Here is a 21065-nt window from a genome sequence, read left to right on the forward strand (position 1 = left end):
GGAGGACCGAGACCCCAAATTATCTTGCCAAGAGCAATCTTGCAACCGCGCGAACACGAAGTAATGTAGCAAAACTGGCGAATTTCGTTGGACACGAGAAATTTCATTTCACCAAGAGGGAACACAGAGGTTACGCGATGGTTATAATCCGTAACACGAGCGAGTGCAATGAGAGAAATCGTAGAAGTGCATGGTGAGTCGCGGGCAAATGCACGTGCCAAACACGTGATATTCTCCGGTAAACTCATGACGATTTCTCGGAAATCCTCCACTTCGGATCATCCACCGGTGAACGACTTCGTGCAAAAATTCTTAAGGGCTGCAACTGTTTAAATGCTCGGTGCGCTCTTCCTCTTTCTTCACGAAAAATACGTTTTCGTTTTTACTTTTTCCTTAATTACTGGAGGACCTGTTTTTTCTTTGTCCTATTATACTACATCTCTCAGGTACATCCGTCAATTCGAAGAATAAAATACGGACGGTTATCGAGCATGTTTGCTCGGGATTTAGATACAAGCGCTGTGAATGTATTAGCGTGAAGGAGAGGCTCTTTTCATAACGAGTACACCGTTTGAAAAAGTGACGCATGGAGGTTCAAATAAATGAACTTAAAGAAAAACGGCGGAAGAAGGAGGATCTCATTCAGCACGGCGCCTGCCAAAATTTACCAATTCGAGAGATACATAAGGAAAAAAAAAGAGAAAAAAAAGAAGGTACAGGGGAAGAAGATACGGGCGAGGGAATAGAGGAGAGGATGAGATTTGACGTGTCGCCTTAAGGTCACGAAGGGAGATCGTGGATGACCCTAGGAAGACGTATGAGGGGGAAGGAGCTGCAAAGAGAACGTTCGACCTGCTAATAAAACTAAACTGGAACCGGCTCTGTCGGCTTTGCAAGCGCGACGTTTAGGGAGAGAAACGGAAGTGGGAGAAGAAGGAATGAGTGTTTCTAGGCTGCGGTGGCGGCGACGAGACGAAAGGAAAAAAGTGAAGAAATCTTTCGAAGAAATACCTCCGCCGCCATGGGTTTGCCCTTCCTCTATTCACGGGACTCGTGTGCCATGCGCAGTGTATGGGCAGAGGACACGTGTCGTGTATGAAGTGTTTACGATCGGATCAAGAAAGTATATGTATTTTTTCGTTTATATATAAGTAAGGAAGCAATATTCTTCGATATATTTTTTTAATTACAAAAGTTGAAAGGTGTACATCTAATGTCTCTGTTAGCCATGCATATAAATATGTATTCTGTTTGATTGAAATAAGAAAAAGGAACAAAAATAATGGAACAATAAGCAAGAATAAATTTTTTTTTTTTAAATATTGTAACAATATAATAAATAAACGTCTGTTGCTGGCGCCATGAATGACCCCTACCTTTTCTTGCGAGTGTTAATGTACTACCTGATGTATCGATGCGCCGGTAATGTATATGTAACAAGTTTTCCGAGGAAAGATCTCAAGTATTCGCACACACGAGGAAAATGCTCGATAAAAACGTGATTTAAAATAAACAAGTCGCGGCAATTCGTCCGGCGTAAAGGAAAGTAATAAAATACGTTTATGGTTAAAAGAGACTAGAGGTCGGTCGCACTCCCCCGTATTGCTCGGCGTGTCCCGCTGGGCGCGCAATCCACCCCGCAAAAACTCGCACTCCGCGGTAAATCTCTGAATTACATCGCGCGATAAAATCAAGCGTATCACCCTATACGTAAGCCTGTGTTTGTGGGCGCGTTGTCGCGCGCATGGTCGCCGGAAAGTTACGATAACGTTTGCTTCAGCATTAAAAACGTAGGAAGGAAAGAACGCGGCGACGTAGTAGGCGGGTGGTAGAGAAGCGGGGAGGAAAACGAGATAAAGGTGGGAAAAAGGACGACGTCGGAGGGTGCGATGGGAAAAGTGAAGCGGGTCACGCGGAGAAACTTGAAAAATGCGGCGAAGGCGAGACCTCTTTCAGCTTGCTACGTTCTGACGTACGTGGTCGCGCTTCCAAAGAGGAGAAATCATTCGTGCGCGCACAGTTGCGAAGCAATTCCTATTAATCAGATCGGATAACGCGATATCACGATAAGTCCGCGGTGGATTAAATCGAAGTAAAAAATATTTGCTCTCCCTCATCCCTCCCCCCCCCCCCCCCNCTCTTTCTCGCTGATAGTTAAAGTTAAATTGAGATGCCGATTTGATTCGCGAGCCGTAATCTCGCCCGTATTTGCGAAAATAATGTTTCACGAAAATATCATTTCCCCTCACATTCTGTCGAAAATATTGCCTCGCTATTGATCCGCCAGAGATTCTAATGCAAACTCCAACGGCAATAACAATCATCCTCGATATTTTTCCGAAACGCCGAAGCTACTCTCTTAAACGCATTATTGGTCGGGGACGCAGTAAAATTCAGCTTTCGGCCAGCTCGTGATTCCGGGACGCCGAAATGCTTTCTCCGACAATGAAACGGAATCCGGAAGCTCTTTTTCGACACTTTGCGACGCATCAATTTTCGAAGTTGCGCGCGGATCGAACTTTCGCGGAAACATGCCGGAATTTCGGATTGCGCGAAGCGACGCGACGGATAATGGTCGAAGAAAGTATTACACCTCGCCGGTCGTCGTTCTCCAACCTCAATTTTCTCTTATCCACGGTTTGGGCGGTTTATTGAAAAAGCTTGAGAGCGCGAGTGTGCGGCATCAAAGTTCGCAATCCGCTCGGAGTGCAGCGTCCAACCGGAGCGACAAATCGGAAGCTGAATCTCATCTCCGTTCCGCTCTTGCGTTTCGCGGAATATCTTCGAGTTCTCGTCGAGCTGTCGGTTTTAATATTAAGCGAGACCGCGCGACGCGTACTTTGATTCATGATTTGTAAAGCGGGACTTTCGTTTCCGTGAAAGTTTCATCTCGCGCGAAAAATCGGTAAACTCGACGATTATTTATCCTCTTCCTTAATTTCTTGCCCGATGTCATGTTTGTTTCGGGACGTTCAAAGCGATATTCCTCAAAATTCAACACGAGACGCGTCATGTTCCCGTATTATTGAATCTTACATCACTTGACCATTGCCATTTGGTCAAAATAATAATATTTCGGAATAACAAACCTCGCTAGATATATGTAATGTAAATCCATATACTGATTCGTAATTACAAGCAGAATGGAATATCAAATCTTGTTCCCGCGAAAATGCATTATTACTGCCGAGGGAGATTATTTGGAACACTTAATCGCAACTAATAAATTTAATTAAGCTCTTTGTTTGTATATTTGCAGTGAAAAAGATTTGTTTACGTACGGGAGAGACGATTGTGTATCATTCATATGGCGTTAATAACGAAAACATAACATCGCCGAAAGCCGCGTTCTACTACGGACAATGAAGATACATTCGTTTTACATCGGTTACTAAACTTTGTGCGTACCTTCAATATTTTTACATTTCCCCGTTAATATTAGCGTTATATTAAAAAGTGACGATGCTTCCTCCGAACGATAGAATACACATAATAATGAATGGATCGGCGACAATTGGTGGAACTTTAAGAGAGACACTTCCACTGCTCTGTGTCTCTCGTTGGTGCGATTGTTTGCGAGTAACACAAGGAGCTATTAGTGACAATTGTTCTCTTAGGGTGTAGTGCGGATTTCAGGGCCATCATCCGTGATCGGGTTGAGACGCGACAAATGTTTCAGCGCGCCAACACGCGTTGTTAATATGTTTTCGCCTACGCTTCCATATTTAAGCGTTCTGCATTAATTCAATCAGCACTTAAACGAGACGAATCAACGACTCCGACTTGTCCAACGACGACGGAATAATTGAGATACGTTAAACTGGAAAATTAAAATTCGAATATTTGAATGATTCTTTCGGGAAAGGGGGAGAGGGAAGATAGTGCACCCGAAAATAAAACCGGTAAAGGTCAACATATGCGACAAGTGAAATTTCGTCCAGTGCACGAAAAAATAGCGTGTCAAAGATAAAATAATAAATAAACATTCCAACGGACATGTCGCGGGAAACATGTAAATTTCGATCGTCGTTGTGCGGTACGTCTTGAAAAAATATACACGCATAACGTCGGCGCGCTGCAGCGCTTACGATGCAGAAACGGGCTATAATACGTCAAATTAGTCGTAAAGCGAGACGCGTCGGCGAGGTTTATTTGTGAGTCTTTGTAGGATTAGTTTGTGAAGTCCAGAAAGCGGAAGTCGCAAAACGAAAAAAAGCACGGCGGCTTGGCGGGGCCGGCGGCGTGGCGAGCGAACGAGCCAGCGGGAACCGTGTGACAAATTCACATGCGGAATAAATTATATCCGACTTTGTATACACGGCCATTTTATATTCAACGAACCCTTCGTATTTCTTCTATCTTACGCGTGTCAAGCTTCTCACAGAGAGTATATCAAATAAAAATTAATCAGTTTTTTTTCCCTTTCCTTCCCTCCTCACTCTCACTTTCTTTTTTGTTTGAATATAATCTCTATATTAATTTTCATTAAAATCCCGGAAACGAGAAAAACACCAGCGAATAACGAATAGCGTCGGTTATGACGCTTTCTCTTTAAAATGCAATTTCTTTTATTTCGCGCAAACGCGGCACGTTAAATGAACCGCCTCGCTAATGATCCGGCAAACGCGAGGTAATCGTCACTTTGATACTTCCATCGGCCGGTTGGAGTTACGTTTTTTCCATCGAACACTTTTACAATGCGCCCATATATGATTACGCGTCATTAGACGTAAATAATGGGGATCTCGGGCAAATACTCACGGCGAAAAACGCGGCCGACGGTCCCGCGCCTGGAATGTCTCTTACTGGGCCATTTTTCACGTTCGTGCGAGCGCGCCGCGGCAGCGCGAATGCATAAAACGACAACAAGAAGCGCACCACGTACACGTCCGACTCCACCCGCCAGGCCGATGGTAGAAGAAACCATGGCAAATGCTTTCCGGAAACCCATTGGCCCGTCAGCGCGCGCCGCGCGTATCAAGGCTGAAATTGTCGAAGAAACGAAAATAAAGACGGAACTCGCGCGGTCTCCGGGCGAAGGCATAAGATGGATCGATGGGGGAATTTATCGCTTCGCGGACTTCTTAAGACCCCGAGAAACATTGGGAAGGTTGAAACAGACGGCGTTAATCGTGACAACTATAGCGGGCAACGCCGTTAAACGAGCAACTGGAACTAAGACATTTCGAGTAAAATCCGTGAGAAATGTTATTTCTTAATTTAGAGCTCGTCTTAAGAAAGTTATCAAGTGAAATAAGTTATATTAATAAATAAAGCGAAATGGATTTGGCCAAGAATTTGATGAAAGCTGTACTATGTACACACTGAATTATTATCTAACTGCAGTTAGAAAAAGACTAACCATTCGATAGGTGAGATATTTATAATTAAATTGGCACTTTTTCCACGTGTCTCTTGAAATTAGCGTGTTGTTTCTTAATTTTTTAAAATTCTACTTTTAATATTTTCTAAAATAAAAATAAAATTTTGATAAAACATTATTATAATATTAAAAACTAATATATAAACATTGTACACAAATTTCAGAATTACCATTTTGCTATTTTGCATGTTATTTTGTTTTGAAAATACAACAGTGTAAAGTTCATAATTTATATAGTAATACTCGAAATACATATAAATATATATGCGCATATTTCAACACTTATATGCTTTTCTCTATTATCAGTACATCTCTGCTAGTTCAACTGATGCATAGATATTAGTATTAATGAGAGAAATAAAAAATAATAAAATTTTCGTATTTGTAATATTGTGTATATACCTTCGACTGCGTTCGACTTCGTCTCAAATTAACATTGATTGTTCACGTAGTGAAATTAATGGATAAGAATGTAATTTTGCTTGACAAATATGAAATTTATGAGCAGTCCCCTTGATGCGTCACTGAAAATACGACGTTGAGCTTTACAACTTCTTCAAGAGTCACCCTCCATCTCGTTCTCTTTCCCTCAACGTTTCCTCTTTTCCTCTTAATTCTCTTCATTCAAACTTATTCGAATATCGAGCATCGTACAGATCGATTGCACGCGAACGATATTTTTTGTAGTCGCATGAACAATTAAATCAAAGCTTTAATCACTTTCGCGATTCTGCCAGCGCGATACGACGGTTCGATCGTACACGCGTACGAAACTCTCGCATATTCCATGAACAATACTGGGAAAATTATGGCACTATGTCATCGTAGACCGCATGGCATATGCTCGGCAACCCGGAATTCGTACACGTAATAACAGAAGGCCGTATCGTATTCCGTATAACGCGATTTTAACATCAAACGCCGGAATTTTATTGCGGTCCTCTATCATCAAATCGATCTCAGCGGAGCATTAAGAGGGGAGAATGCTCGAAGCGATAAAAAAAAACGCGAAGATTTTATTTTCCAAATGCTACTAATAAATTTTACCGTTTATCTGGAAAGAATGCAATACGATAAATACGGCACGTTTATTCTTTCATTACGGCCGATAAACTTTCCGCAACGGAAGCTTTTGTTAATTAAATTCTCTGTAATAAATTCAGTTCTCGCAATTAATATTCAGGTTACTATTTATAATCGGGAAGATATGTCGTCGTGTTATTTATTCACGCGTCAGCCTTGCATGTGAATACACAATGTGGAGCAATAATATTACCACTTTGAATATCTGCGAAAAGTGAGAGTATTTTATCGCCGGCTAAATGAAACATGATGAAAGTTTACATTTACAAAAGGTTCGATGTGGCGTTCATTGGTCTTAATATAAAATTTTGTGTCGGATAAATTCGTCTCCATAGCTATCGCCTCTCACTCCGTATACGCATATGTCACTGCTATAATTATCTAAATAATCTCTTATCGCATCATATTTTCAGACGTATCGATCCGAGTTTAATGAGAGCTTTACCGCGGTCTCGTCGTCACGGACGTTCGTGACGAGCCGATGCTTACGAAGCACCGTCCCGATTCATCCGCGACAATTTCCCCGTCGTTCGCACTATGAGTTCACCGCGTCGCTAAACCCTCCACGTCTCTAAAGCGTCTCTAAAATGCCCATCACACGTCCTTCCCAGCGTGCAGAATTCGCGAGAGTTCCATCATCTGCGCCAATCGAATTCGAGTCACGCACAAAGAGACACGCGCCCCGATCTAACCTTCCGTAATTAATCTATAAATACCTCGGCGCGAGCGGTGTCACAGGACGGAAAGGGGATTCGGGGGAAGTTCGTCGACGAGCGATGAGCCTGGGAAAGGGCTTGCCAGCCAGCCCTCGCTGCCAGCGCGGCACTAGACCGATGCCGGGATTGTAACCCGTTAACTCGACTGTGCTACAGTGATTTAGTGGTACCTCGCGTGAACGTGTCGCGCGCGGATGCGGATCTGCTGCGACAAACGAATGTTTTCCTGTTTATGTCGGTGAAGTTGGATTCCCGATGAATCGACTGCGGCTCTCTTTTTCCCCGTCACTGCGCTCCTGCTTTTTGCCGCCTCTGCGTATATAGACGTCCGCCCTCATTCGTTCCAGTTTCTATCGACACTTCGCCGGCGCGCGATTAATACCGTCCCGGCGATTTCCATTTTCCTCCAGCTCCGACCGGCTTCGATCGAGCCCACAGCTTTGCTCTAGGGTCCTGCATATATAAATAGAGAGATAATCGGGTGTCTCGGCCGAAAACGCTCGACTGACGAAACCGTCCGACCTCACATCAATAGATCATTCCGGCCGTTTAAGCGAGTCGTTCACTGTCGCGCGATATCAATATTCCGAAACAACGACTAATATCGAGCATCGGCATACGTCCATCAGCATCGCGATGCAAATTGGTGCATCGATCAAAAGAACACGTACGATCTGATACGTAAAAGCGCTCGCGAGCGGAAGTCAAAGAGTCTGGGCCGAGCAAAAAGGACTCCGTGCGGAGACGAAAATTTCATATGAAGGCATCTCTAGTCCAAGTGATTTTAATATCGCGCAGACGGACGAGCGCGAGCTCTCTCTCTCTTTCTCTTTCTGTCTTCTTCTCTTTCCTTCTTTCTGTCTCTCTCTCTCTCTCTCTCTCTTTCCGGGTAGTCGTCGCATATACGCGTGTGTACACAGACTCTGGCTCTTCTCTCTATCTGGCTTTGCTAATAAAGTCAGTGGCATTAGAGAGTCTCCAACTTGTCCTGCTATTTTTCGCACACATTCGTGCGTTTGTGCGCGGACATAAACACACACATACACACATGTGCAAACCGATCCAGCTGTTTCAGTATCCAGGAATATATCCTGAAAGATTTGCTCCACGAGATTGGCTCGAGATAAAATAACAAGAGACGAGGAAGTGCAGCAACGTTGCTTTATCTTGTTTAATTTAACGTGTAAATCTGCGGAAATAATATGGCGGCGGTGGAGCGGCGCCGTTCGCGTCTCGCTGTTATTGGAAGGCATTACGGTAGGTGTAATGCGCGAAATTCGTTTTGTAGGCGTTGCTCGCGGAGGGGCCGATGTTTTCGCGCCATTATAAACCGCTTGTGCAATTATAATCGTTCGCGACATAAACGAGGGAAGCGTCGCCATCTCGCCAAAGAGATTCAAAGCGGTAGTCCGCTTCCGAAAAGCAACGCTTTGATTTTACCGATTCCGATCTCACTAATTCCCCTCTATCCGACACGCATTGTCACGAAGCCCTGCTGACCCGGTTAATCGTGCTAATTATATCGCGGAAGGCCAAAATGCGCGGGACGGTGATTCGAGCGACAAAATTCCCGATATTAACGGGGACACTTTCGCGGGGGAGCCGGCGCGACAGTTAGAACGCGGTAAAATGGCCGGGCGAGCGTAGACCGGCGCGAATTTTCAAATGCAATTTGAAGCGTTTCTAATTAGCGCGGCTCATCCGTCTGGCTGCAGGCAGCCGAATTTTGCCGGGCTAGCTGTCGGCGAGGCCGGCGGAGGAAGAAGGAGGTTAAACCGCAATCCGCCCGGCAGCGGGCGGTGAATCATTCTATGAGCATAAATTAGCGCTCCGTCACAACGCCGGTTAATTAATTAAGGTAAATTGTCCTAAGCGTAAGTAACTGCCGGCGCCTGGGCCGCTCCTCGCGCGCGCGGCCGCTCCACCGCGATCCTCTTTACGGGTAACCACGCGATGCGTTTCCGCGGCACCGAGTGCAGGGAGTTTTGTTTTCGGTTGTCTCTCGACGGTTGCGGACCGCGTTTCAACGCTTGGCAACTCGACCGCTCGATAGTCCCCGCCGGGTGTAGGCGGTTACCAAACTTTGGCAGGCCGCTTGCCCTTTTAGAAATCTCACGCGTGTGGAGACCTCGCGCGGAGCCGCGAATTTTAGCCGCGAGTGCGACGAGTCGAATTATCGCCTCGTTCCGCGATGATAATGTCGCTTTCGTGTTCCGACGATGCTGCCGAACGCCTCGTTTTGTTTCGTCATCTTGCTATATTGTCATTTAAAAAATGTATACACAACTTCAGTACAGGTGAGGTAATAACGATTATCATCTTGAATATTTTGGAAGAATGAAAATACTTTATTAACGACTAGAGAGACAGATGCCTTTATCCTAGGATATTTCCTCTAAGGATGTTATTTCTGCAGTATCGCAATAAAAATCAATAGTGAAAGAAAAGTAAAAAAACGATAGAAAAAGCGAAACATGCATATGTGTGTACACACCTTAAAAAAATATATATGTATGAAAAACAGACAAAGATGGAAAAAGTTTGCACTTACAGAAGGTGCTCAAAATGATGATTATTGGTATCGATATGATTTTTATTAGATATTTTACATTTACTTCTTACTCTCGTATTTCTCTCTCGAGGATATTCGGTGTAGCGATAATTATTTTTCCGTCCTATGTAAATTAGATAAGAGTAGAGAGAATAGAAGCTCTCTTTGAAAATCGTTGGAGTTTCGACTGGAATAACGTAGACAATGGCACCGTGTTAACTAATAGAGGTGAATTTAGAAGTAAGAGAGAAGATAACGATCGTATGCGAATTAATGTATTATTCAGTTGTCTTTGTATTTTCTCTCGACGCCAACACAGGGATAAATAGAGCTGCAGCTCGCTCTATTGATAGACACGTGGTTCGTTTCCAGTAGACGGGTTACGAAGCGCTGTTTGTTTTCGGTTCTCCCTTTCGGCAATACGTAGCCGGCATTGTCTCTGGGAAAATCGAGCAGTAGCGAATCGAATTTTCCAGCGTACGTTACTGTAAATGTAAAACAACCCCTTCTGCTCGACGGTTCTCCTGCGTCGTGTCTGTTGTGTCTGACACTTTTATATCCGCAGGATCGTTTAGCGAAGTCCGTAATTATTCAATTATTATTCGCAAATCGCACGTAAATACGATCGCACATCACTTTTTCACGATCGATAGTTTCGTAAAATGGATACGTTCAAATCAAGGAGATAAAATATATTTTCGACACATGAAGCAAATATAATTTGCAATTTTGCGATTTATTTTCTCGCCAAACACCAAGTTTAGAGTATCAATTGTAGATTTTGGACTGGCGAATGTCAGTTAAACATTATCCAGGTTGGATGTTCCCGTCGCCGCGTGGAAACCAACACGGGTCTCGAATGTTTAGACCGCTAAACCAGATGTTTAGTTTGCAGGGAACTTCAAATGTGCTACTCGGTTCAAGAAACCAATTAATGCGTCGCCCGTGTTCGCCCGGAGGTAAGTGAACTTTGCCCGTAAGTACTTGACCGAAACTGTCGCCGACGTTTCAACGTAATTTTGCACGGCTTACAATTTGTTGTGCATTTCGATATATTTCACAATGTGAAACATTTCTCTAACGTGTTTTAGGCGAGATTCACGACAGTTAATAATTTATCAGTCGACACGGATGGAAACACATATGGCTACTCATTGTATCTTTGCAGCTCTGATTGTCGCATTTTCTATTCGTAAATTCAGAAACACATCTCGCATTCTCAAAAATTAGACAATATATAAAATCAACGGCGTATAAAAATGTTCGTTACTTACAGCCCGACGTATCTCTCTTACGTCAAATTAATATTTAACATTCTTTCACAATTGTGACAAACTACATAATTCACTCGCGGCGCACACGTTCGATGTTTATTTTTAAGAGATAGTGCGAAATCCACTCTCCTCCTTTCTCCGTTCGAGCGAACTGTCGAATTCACGACAAAGCCGAGAGGCACAATGGTAAAGATTTGAGGGAAAATAGAACGAGAGACGTATGTAGGAGGGAGCACCGAGCGGCGACACACGAAGTGCCAGCGAGAGCGTTACTTGCTAGAATTTAATTCTAGCTTTACAAATCCTGAGCATGCTGTAGACAATTACGAGATAATTGTTAATACGACTTGCAATTTGCACTACGGCCGGTGCTGCGCCTCGTTTAAACTCTCGTGTGCTTAATTAGTTCCTATTTTGCCCGTGAAGCGTTACGGGATGCATATCTCGACTCGCAGAGCCGCGTGCTCGCGGCTTCGAATGCGTCCGAGAGGACGTCCCTTAATACCACTGTCGCGTTTTACAAGGGTCATTTCTCGCCATTTATATTTCTGGTCACACTCAAAAGCCCCTCCCGACGCGAGAAGAAAAAAAAAAGAGCTGCGGAATTCGTGGGAAACTTCGAATTGCGACCGTGTGGGAAGCTACGAGTGCAAAAATCAGATCGTTTGCCCTGTTAACTGTAATTGCCGCACCGACGTATCAAATGGCCGAATCAGAGGCGCGTTTCCACCGGTACCGCTCGGTCCGGTCTGTGATGTCTATTTTTGAAGGAAGCAACGCTCAAATTGTCTTCGGGGCTCTAAATGCATCTTCGCGGTAGTTAACCCCTCGTGCGTGTACACGTGTGTCGTCGTAGATTTTACCGCCAAAGTGGCCTGTGTCACGCAACCGTCCGGCGCGAATTTTGCGTTAAATTAAACGACCCAGTTTGAAAACGTAGGAAATACAAGTGAACCGTGGGACGTTCGACGAAACCGGATTGTTTATACGGCACGAAGTGTTATTGCTTATTACGTTCCGGTGACTTTCTCATTATAAAGTTGAAGCACGGCGGGCGTCACGAACGACATTAAACTAATCTTTAAAAGATGGAGACGACGGCGCCTAGGCGGGCGGCAAAGATTTGTGGGAAAAGTTTTGCAAAATTGAGACCACGCGAGGCTTGATGAGCGCCGTGATTTATGCTCTTCATTTCTCAGGTGAGACCGCGAGACGTTATATTAAAGAACGACTGCAGAGAAAAGTTTCTCTCTCTCGCGCGCCTTGCATCCGTCGCGGGCGCAGAAATCATATCGTCGTTACGCCCGACATTGTCGACGACGGCGTACGTGATGGCGCGATTTGTGAGTTACACTTCTAACGAACGACGGTCGAGTACTTTTTTCTTCCTCCCGTAATCGATCGGGAGGGAGAACTTTCGCCTGCAAAAATTCCCCGTCGCGCGTACGCGTGTAAAAGGAAAAAAAGAACAGTTCAGAAATCACACAAATATCTCGGAGCGAGCAAAAGTTATGTCCACCGTGTCACCTGTCTGAAATATTAGGTCGCTGCGAAAGATTCGTCATTTCTCTATTAAATTATCCCGGAAAGTTTGGATATTGAAAAGAAAACAGGAAATCCTCGTTGGGCGTCTAAAAAATACCGAGTTAGTGTTGTTCATTTTACTCGGTAAAAATGATTACTTTTTACCCCCTTTTGCTTTTCGCGCCAACGTGATGCGTCGAATTAAATCGATCTCGCTTCCCAGGGGCGTGTAAGTGAGCGCAAGTTTATATAGATCTAGTTCTAAATAAAGTTCTAATTTCTCGCAACGAAAAGGAATCTCGTCGATACCAACCAGTGAAAATAGCGCCGGGCAGCAAAGCGCAGATACTCAAGTACAGCAGCAATACTCCTCGAGCTTGACGCGCCTTCTGGCAGTAGTCCAGCCTTTTCTCGCTCGGTAGGCCACCACCGATTCTTGGCCCCTTCATCGTACCGCATAGTTTTCGTTCCAACCACGTAAACGCGCGCGTTACACCCGGATTAGAGCGCGAGAAGTTTAATAATGCCTCGCGTGCTCCCTTCCTTCCTTCCTTTCTTCCTTCCTTCCTCCCTTCCTTCCTTCGTTCGTTACTTCCTTCCTTCCTTTCTTCCCTCGTGGCTCTCGGTTCTTGCACACGTGACGCGAGATTTCGTAACGGTCTTAACGCGCGTGCCGCGGATGCAAACTGCATTCATTAATAGGATGCGATTGTATCGGACGCGGCACGCGGTCGGCTTACCAACGTCGCGCACGAAATGACTTTTGTTTTTTAACAATTCGGCTCGTTATCACACCACTTTTATTCCCCGCGACGCACGTAGGAATTACGCTTGTAAATGGATTCGTTGAGATCTCAATGATCGAAGTTACCAGTCTTCGCGCGTGTTACGTAGTTTCACTTTGCACGTGCGAAAGTAGTTTCGGCATCTTCCTCTCACTTACACTTTCTTACAGTAATGTCCCGCTCCTCTGCATGGAATACACGGCCACGATGAATTCTTCTCTAATGGAAATTCAACAGTACAACATAATTATATTTTCATATTTCACAATCTTTTCTTGTTTGACATTTTCTTTAGCATTTAGCATTTCAAACTTAGCATTCCCTTCTCTGTTTGTATTGCGAAAATTCGGGAGTCTCCGCAGGCATCGATCTTACCGCGACAATTCGCCGAAATGCGAAAATCGATGGATAGTCGAGAGACACTGCCGGCAATCATTCAAAATTAACAAAATATGAATCGGGATGGAATGCTAAACGCGTGCCTCATCACAGGGGAGAATTCAAATCTGACGATGCGAACGCGATGTGAACACAATGAGAGAGGGAGAGAGATGCGTAGAACGCGTGCAAGTTGCCGCGCGCACTTTTCGCCGCGATAACTAATTAACGAACTTCCGTCTCGCTATAGCACCTCGAACCGCATCATTAATGCTAAATTTAATGCGCTGTCACTCAGCCAGCGAAGTAAGACCTGGCAGCATGATAAATGGCATCCGTTTATGCGATTTCAGCATGTCCCCAGCATTTGATACTAAGATTCGGCCGCGATGCATTATGCGCTCACGTGAATGTATTACGTTTGTCATACGTTTTGACAGTTAATTTTCGCGATTATTCGCGTTCCGCGCAATAAAATGGATCAGCGCGGTGTTAAATGGCGGTGAAACGGTCGTCTTAATTTCTACGCCGCGTGCTATCACTATGAATAGATAACAGTAATTTATATTTATATATATATATATATATATATATAAGCGAACGACGCAATAATTTTGCAATTATTCCGCTTATGTCGTATTCGCGCTGACAACAACGTAGTTAACGAAAATGCCAGATGAGTATGTATAATTCATAAAAGAATGCTGAACTTTTATTCTTTCCCTTTTTTCGAGGAGCGTACACGCGCACAAATAGAACCAGAAATACTCCAGAATTAATGCAAGTTTCAGGCCACGATGAAACCAATTATTTCAAACGGCTAAATTAATTTATGATGGCTGAAGATTGAAGAGGAGAAAAGGAGAGACCTCAGCTCTATCTCGTCAGATGTGTCCCTCCATGTGGTTTAAATTCTTCGTGATAAGGTGACGACGAACATATGACGTCTCACTTTGTGGGAAAGAATTGATTAAACTTAACTTAAATGAGATGGGTGAATCAACTCGACCGGGGTCGCCTCTCTTTTTAATGAAGCCTATGAATTAATATTTATCGCACGACATTTTCGTAACGCGACTCCGTGCGTGTCGTACGTTTATTGATACGAATGATATTTATCGCCATCTTTTTAGCTCGGCGAGTAAACCCCGTTTATGTTCGAGCAGAATTACTATTTAGTTTGTTAGTCATATATCAGTAAACAAACTGTACATATAATTAACCGTGTACATTAGTGACTTGATTATAATTCACCCGGATTGCGGATGCTGAGAGAGCCGGGTAGAGAAATACGTAATGTAATATCGCGATGTGTACTTGCGTGTTTATCCATTCACAAAGTAATTTCGCGTGCCCGCGGCGCGACACGCGTAATCTTTCTGTAACTAATGACATCGAAAGCACGGAGCGGGATCAATCGCTAATCACAACCGCGATAATGCTGGGCATATTAATAAATTGTTGCGAGCACTAAAATCCAGTTGGATTTTAATTAAAACGCGTAGTCGATTGTGTAGTGATTAAAAGGCGTTACTGGATTTTATTCGCGTGTAGGTTAATTGGGGACAGATGGATCGGGGGTGCAGTGCGTTCCTGACTATGTCTCGAAACAACCTCGTTAATTTCCATCTAAAAGTCTCGATTATTGTGCTTCGCTAATGAGCGCATTTCCGGTTAAAGACTGATCGCCATCGACTTCCCGGGACGTGAAGAATGCCAGAATCGCGCGATCGCGTGATGTCACGATCAATCCCGTTCCGAATTAAAGCAGCTGGGTAATGATATTTCGCCATTAATTAATTCGTCGGTGGGCTTTGTACCGGCACGTCGTCGTCGTCGTCGTCGTTGTCATCGTCGTCTTCCAGGCATCTCTACGTGTCGGAGGGTTCAGGGAATTATTATCCGTCGCGACACGGAAGAGAGAACGCTTCTTCCATCGGCGAAGTTAAATTAAACGTGTAGGACGGCCCGTCGAGATGCGCCGCGATACGATAGAATCCATTTTGCGCGTAGTCGTCATGAAAGAAAAGCATGGTCACTCGCGCTCCCTGAATTGATAAAAATAGCGTCGATACAAAATGCAACCGCATTTCGACGCGACCGCTGGAAAAACCGGCTGGCGCGTTTAATGTTTTCGATTAAAGCGAATGTTTGCATTAACCTGCGGTATTATTCGAATATTTGTCCTCGCACATGGTCAATTTTTCGTCGATGCGACGATGCTATACACGTCGTTCGCTTGGCGTCGGTCGTAAAAAAGCTAGAGTTTTTTTTCGTCAAATTAATAGAAATAAAATTAACGTGCTTTTGCGAATAGAAGATTTAATTTATATATGTGTGTGTGTGTGTTTGTGTGTGTTACATCATGACGCTTTAGGATTCCGATAGACATGAGAAATCTGTTGTTAAAGTGGAGCTTTTATCACAGATATTGTCCGACGCGTTACTATCGCCTCTTCAATCGCTCATGTATATATAACGTTTTGAATGAACGGAAGCGGAGAGATTCAAGGTTAAAATATCAATTTTAATCGAAAAAGCGTCACGATTGTCGGATCGATGAGAAATTGCTTAAATATTGGTTTACGATAGAATGAACGAATTTGTTGGCGACAAAAATGCTGAAGGCTGTTCCGCAGTGTGTCGCAATACTGAAGTGTAACGTTTAATTTTGACTGTTTTAATGAAAAACTCGCGGACACGCGGAGGTATGAAAAATATGTCGGATGTTTGAAAATATCGCGACGTGATTTTACGAGGGACGTGTCGAACCATGAAACGCACATAAAATGACGGACCCAATATAGCATAAAAAATTTATATGGTAGAGTAGCGGCATTATTGTGGAAGCGCGAGAACTGATGCTGGCGAATTATCATTGTCGTTCGATCTCATCGTTAAAATTAATTTTGTTCATAACGTCGATCAACGCGTGAAACAGTGACAAGGCTTGTCGAAATAAATTTTAAAATGATGAGGAAAATAAAGGAGGCAAATAAATTAGTTAGCGACCGCGAATGGGATTTCTCGACTGAGAAACTGGCGTGTAAGTATATTATATATCCATTAATTATTGAAATTAAGAAATAATTTGCCTCTTATCGGCGCTACCTTCGTTATTTTTTCGCGAATTCCGAGACTCGCGCCCGACGAACCGTTACACGTCGCTGTCGGGGTTTTGTACACCGTGCATGAATATCGCCGGGTCAATTTTAAGATGCGCTGCGATGCAAACACAAAGGGTAGACGCCGAGCCTGCGGACAATGACAATGCTGATGCAAGACAGCAGGCGCAAATTATCCCTGGAAGGTATTATTAATTAATGCCCTTGTTAAGCTACGGAGCTTGATGGGGGAACGAGCGAAGAAGCGAGATGCGAGCTGGAGATAGCGAGCGGTGTGTTGCACAGGTGCATAGGGTCGGACATAAAACTAGAGGAACACGTAAGTCGCGTCTGTGTGTACGACGACGTAGGTGTGTATGGCACACGTAGCACCGCGTGAATGTACGACATGCAGCGTACGAGCACGCTGGGAATAACGAAATTTTCAGGACGAGGTGAATTAAAATTCAAACACTTATATGACATCGCCAAGCTAGAGACGGCTCGCGTGAATGAAAAGGGCAAACATAGCGCGAAGTAATTTTCGCGAAAACCAATGTGTGTGTGTGTGTGTGTGTGTGTGTGTGTGTGAGTAGCAGAGAGAGAAATTTCGAAAAACATAACACACTCTTTCCCATCTCTACCGCAGTTCAACGGTTCGGGAAATAGATGAAAGGAAACCAACGTGTCTCGCGAAACTTCACATTTTCGCGTTACTTGAGTCATGTCACTACCAACGCTCGGGAACGCACGCACAGGACCTCGGGTCTCTGTGTCCCCCGTCTTTTTCTCATTTCTCCTTGCTCGCCGCCGGCGTAACAGAGTGTGTAAAACCCTTCAGTCCCGCATACATAATTACCAAAGTTAATTAGGATTTCGGAGATGAAAGAGAGAAAGCGAAAGGCGCGGGCGATGAGACCTAAAATTGCGGGCGAGGTAGATGGGATCGTTGAGAGCACATTTAAGGATGTATTAGTTCCAGGAGTGCGCAGCCTGAAACGGCGCTAAAACGTCGCGGGCGACTTGTCGCGGTGAATGCGGTGGCGAAAAAAGGCACGGCGATTTGCGGGCGCTTCCAGTGGAGTAATTTTAGCAGTGATGGTTCAGGTGACCCTTTCTCTCTCTCTCTCTCTCTTTCTCTCTCTGCTTCTCCCGAGAAGACGAAACTTTTTCGACATCCGCCCTCTGTCGTATCCTTCGCAACAGAAAGGATTGGCGCGGCTTTGCGGCTTGACGGGCCGATGTCGTCGACGGTATTGGTTTGCCTGTTTTACGGCTCGCAGCCGCGTTGAAATTTACGCAGGATCGCGCTTTGTGTTTGCACACTTCCTTTCGCGGGCGTTTTGAGCTTGATTGAAATCGAACCTATTTTACTATTTCAGCTTCTACTGTGTTGTAGAATTAATGGCAGAATTAACGTAGGTACAAAATTTCGATTTTGAAGAGCACAATATGCGAATTCGCGATTAAGTTTAAAGCGCAACGTCGAACGATGCGCTTTAAACTAACGTTGAAATCGCACTTTTCCATCGCAGACGTCTTGGTATCTTCCTGAGGAACAGCCCGTTTAATTTATCCGGTTATCGAAATCACCCGTTACTACTTTCAGACTTGTTCGGACTCAACATACCCATCGAGAACCGCGAAGCTTCGCTTAATGGTATGCATCATGTAGCAACAGTAATCTGCGTAACGCGCTTTTATAAAAACACTATTTCTAGAATAAACAATGTGCCTCTCTCTCTTTCATCTCCCCACCCTCGGACTGTCGCGCTTTCGACTATCCACCAACCTCTCTCGAGTGCTCGTGCAATTGGTTTTTCGTGTTCCAAGCACTTCGCTGTCCTCGAAATCCTAATTTCTCGTTTTTCACTCGCTCACTCCTCACTCCCGTCATCCGATGGAATGAACGGGTTCTCTGCTAGTGCGATGCCCATGGAATCTCGCTATTGCGTTTCGTTTGATTTCCAGATTTGTGTGACGGGGGTGCACGGAAAATGGGGACTGATCGTGGAATCTGTGTAAACAAGTCGGAGGTGTGCGTGTTGCGACAAGCTTTATTTGCTTTTATTCTGATTCGGTCTTTCCATCTTTCTCTGTATATTTAAAATTTCAAAGTGAGTCGCTCGTACGCGCGCGCACGCGCGTGCGTCTGTCATTTCATTATTCTGAATTTCATTATCTCGTCGTAAAAATATCCCTTCTCTCCTTTATTTTTATCCACCGTTTCATTCTACAGAGAAAAAACCATGCCGGATTCAAGTGAATAATTACTCCGATACACCTTAACAAATTTTTACCTGGATTAAGTAAATATTACTTACTTAAATGCACCACATTTTCTACATTTTAATAATATTTACTTGATCCGAGTAAAAGTGAATCCAAGTAAGCATTTGCTAAGGAGTATCGGAGCAATTATTTACTTGAATCTAACGCTATTTTCCGTTTACTTGGCGCACCGACCAGATTGTCCATACATTATTACAATAAATTCGGAAATTTATTTGTAGAAAATTTATCGCATCGTTCGGATTTATCTGGCAATAATATTAAGAAAACGGACGGTAAGCCTGTTTCTTTGTAGTCCAATCTTATGTTCAAGATCTGACTATATGAATACTGCTCATTATTTTTCCAAGTGACGGCCATTTTCTCCCAAATATTTCCCGTGTTTATTAAGCAAGAAATGCGGGTATATTATCGTCCTAATATATATGCTTCTGTGATGCGCGATCGATGTAGAAACGCGCGGAAGGTGATTCCTCTAGACATTCCGCAACAATATTAGTAAATCGCCGGCGACTATTTGTTATACGCTATTGCCAACGATCATATCATAAAACTCCACGTTGCTTATATCGTGAAATAGATCGTGATCGTAACATCACACCGATTCGGGAGATTCTGGATGCGGCACTAACCGAAAATCAAGCTTTCGACGTCCCGTCCAGGTGACGTGTAGTACGCAGCCGCGCAACAAGCGTTATCACTGTGATTTCTTTCATTCCCACCCGGGAGAACGATCGCGGGAGATAGACGAGCGTTAGCCGGCGCGCACACGTGATATCCGGAGCAGTATACGGGACGTACTAAATCCTCAAGCTCCGTCCACAGCGTGCTGCGCGAACGGTCTCTAACAATAAACTTAGGCAGGCCGGCGAATATACTACACGAAGACGACGACGACGTGGAGGAATAACGTGCACACACGCGTGTCAGCCGCGCGCGTGACAAAACAGTCGCACGCACTGTGGCCGCGTGAGGCACACTAAACGCGCCCAGTGCGACGCACGGAGTACCAGAGACGATCCACTCGAGACATTGTTGGTGTGCGTGGATCCACACGATGACCGGTGTGAATTGTCGCGTGTAGAAGACGAGAGCGTGTGTGACACGTGTGAGGGAGTGAAATCGGCGCGGATGGAGGGCCCGTTCGTCGTGCCGTAGCGGCGGCGGCGGTGGTGGTGGTGGTGGTGCGCGATATTGTAGAAACGCGCGCGGATACTCGTTGTCGTCGTCCCTCATGAATTCGGCGCTCATACGAAGACACGTCGCGTGTGCAGAGAACTCCGATAATCTGTGTGCGGGAAGCCCGCATTGTAGGCATCGCGCAGCCGAAATGCGATATAGCGAATCGTGCTAATGTCGTAAGGGGAATACAGGAAGTAACGGGTTAAGTGATACGCGCAACGCCGTGTGAACTAATACGATTATCTCGTACGTGTTGTGTCGGCTGTACTTTCCCGAAAGTGCACAGCTGCGCTGTGATTCTACTCGAATGCACTTATCTCTTCCGATGCACGGGGAAAAATTAGTCTTGAATCAATGATGGATATTCTCATGACTAAGCGAAAATATTGTCTTAATCTTCTTAGAAGACTTTTTCAGTCCTGATTCGATTGAATTTCAATCGACGCAGGTATTACTTGCGCTCGGTTGAAGGCTACAAATCTATCACTGATTTAAGGCTATTTCCTTTTCTGTGCGGGAAGATTTAGAAGTGTTCCTTTCGCATGATATTCCCGCGAACGATTTTCCAGCGAGAGATACCGATACGCGAGATGAGCCTGAAAATTCGCACGAAGTTAACTCGTTTGTTAGTCGAACGTAAGGTGGTGGGAAACGATCAAAGTGAAATGGAGCGGAACTTGATGAGAACATACGCGCTTGTAACACGGCGGGAAATACGAAAAATAATTTCCGATGCGTAAGTCAGTTTCTGGGATACTCCGAGGACACGTAACGGAAAGGGGGGACTTTGCGC

General features: G+C 44.5%; 1 protein-coding gene across 1 annotated transcript in view; it reads right to left on the reverse strand.

Moving 5' to 3' along the window:
- The window catches only part of LOC106744308, a 100438-nt gene extending 80627 nt beyond the window's left edge, over window positions 1-19811 (reverse strand). The window contains exons 1-2 of the mRNA XM_014618969.1: window positions 19723-19811; window positions 12845-13535 (exon numbers count right to left, since the gene is read on the reverse strand). Coding sequence (XP_014474455.1) covers window positions 12845-13223 — 379 coding nt within the window. The 5' untranslated portion in view covers window positions 13224-13535; window positions 19723-19811. The remainder of the gene's footprint in view (window positions 1-12844; window positions 13536-19722) is intronic.
- Window positions 19812-21065: the final 1254 nt, after the last annotated feature.

The sequence above is a fragment of the Dinoponera quadriceps genome, unplaced genomic scaffold, assembly GCF_001313825.1.
Source record: "Dinoponera quadriceps isolate SergipeBrazil2010 unplaced genomic scaffold, ASM131382v1 scaffold707, whole genome shotgun sequence".
In the NCBI taxonomy this organism is placed as follows: domain Eukaryota; kingdom Metazoa; phylum Arthropoda; class Insecta; order Hymenoptera; family Formicidae; genus Dinoponera; species Dinoponera quadriceps.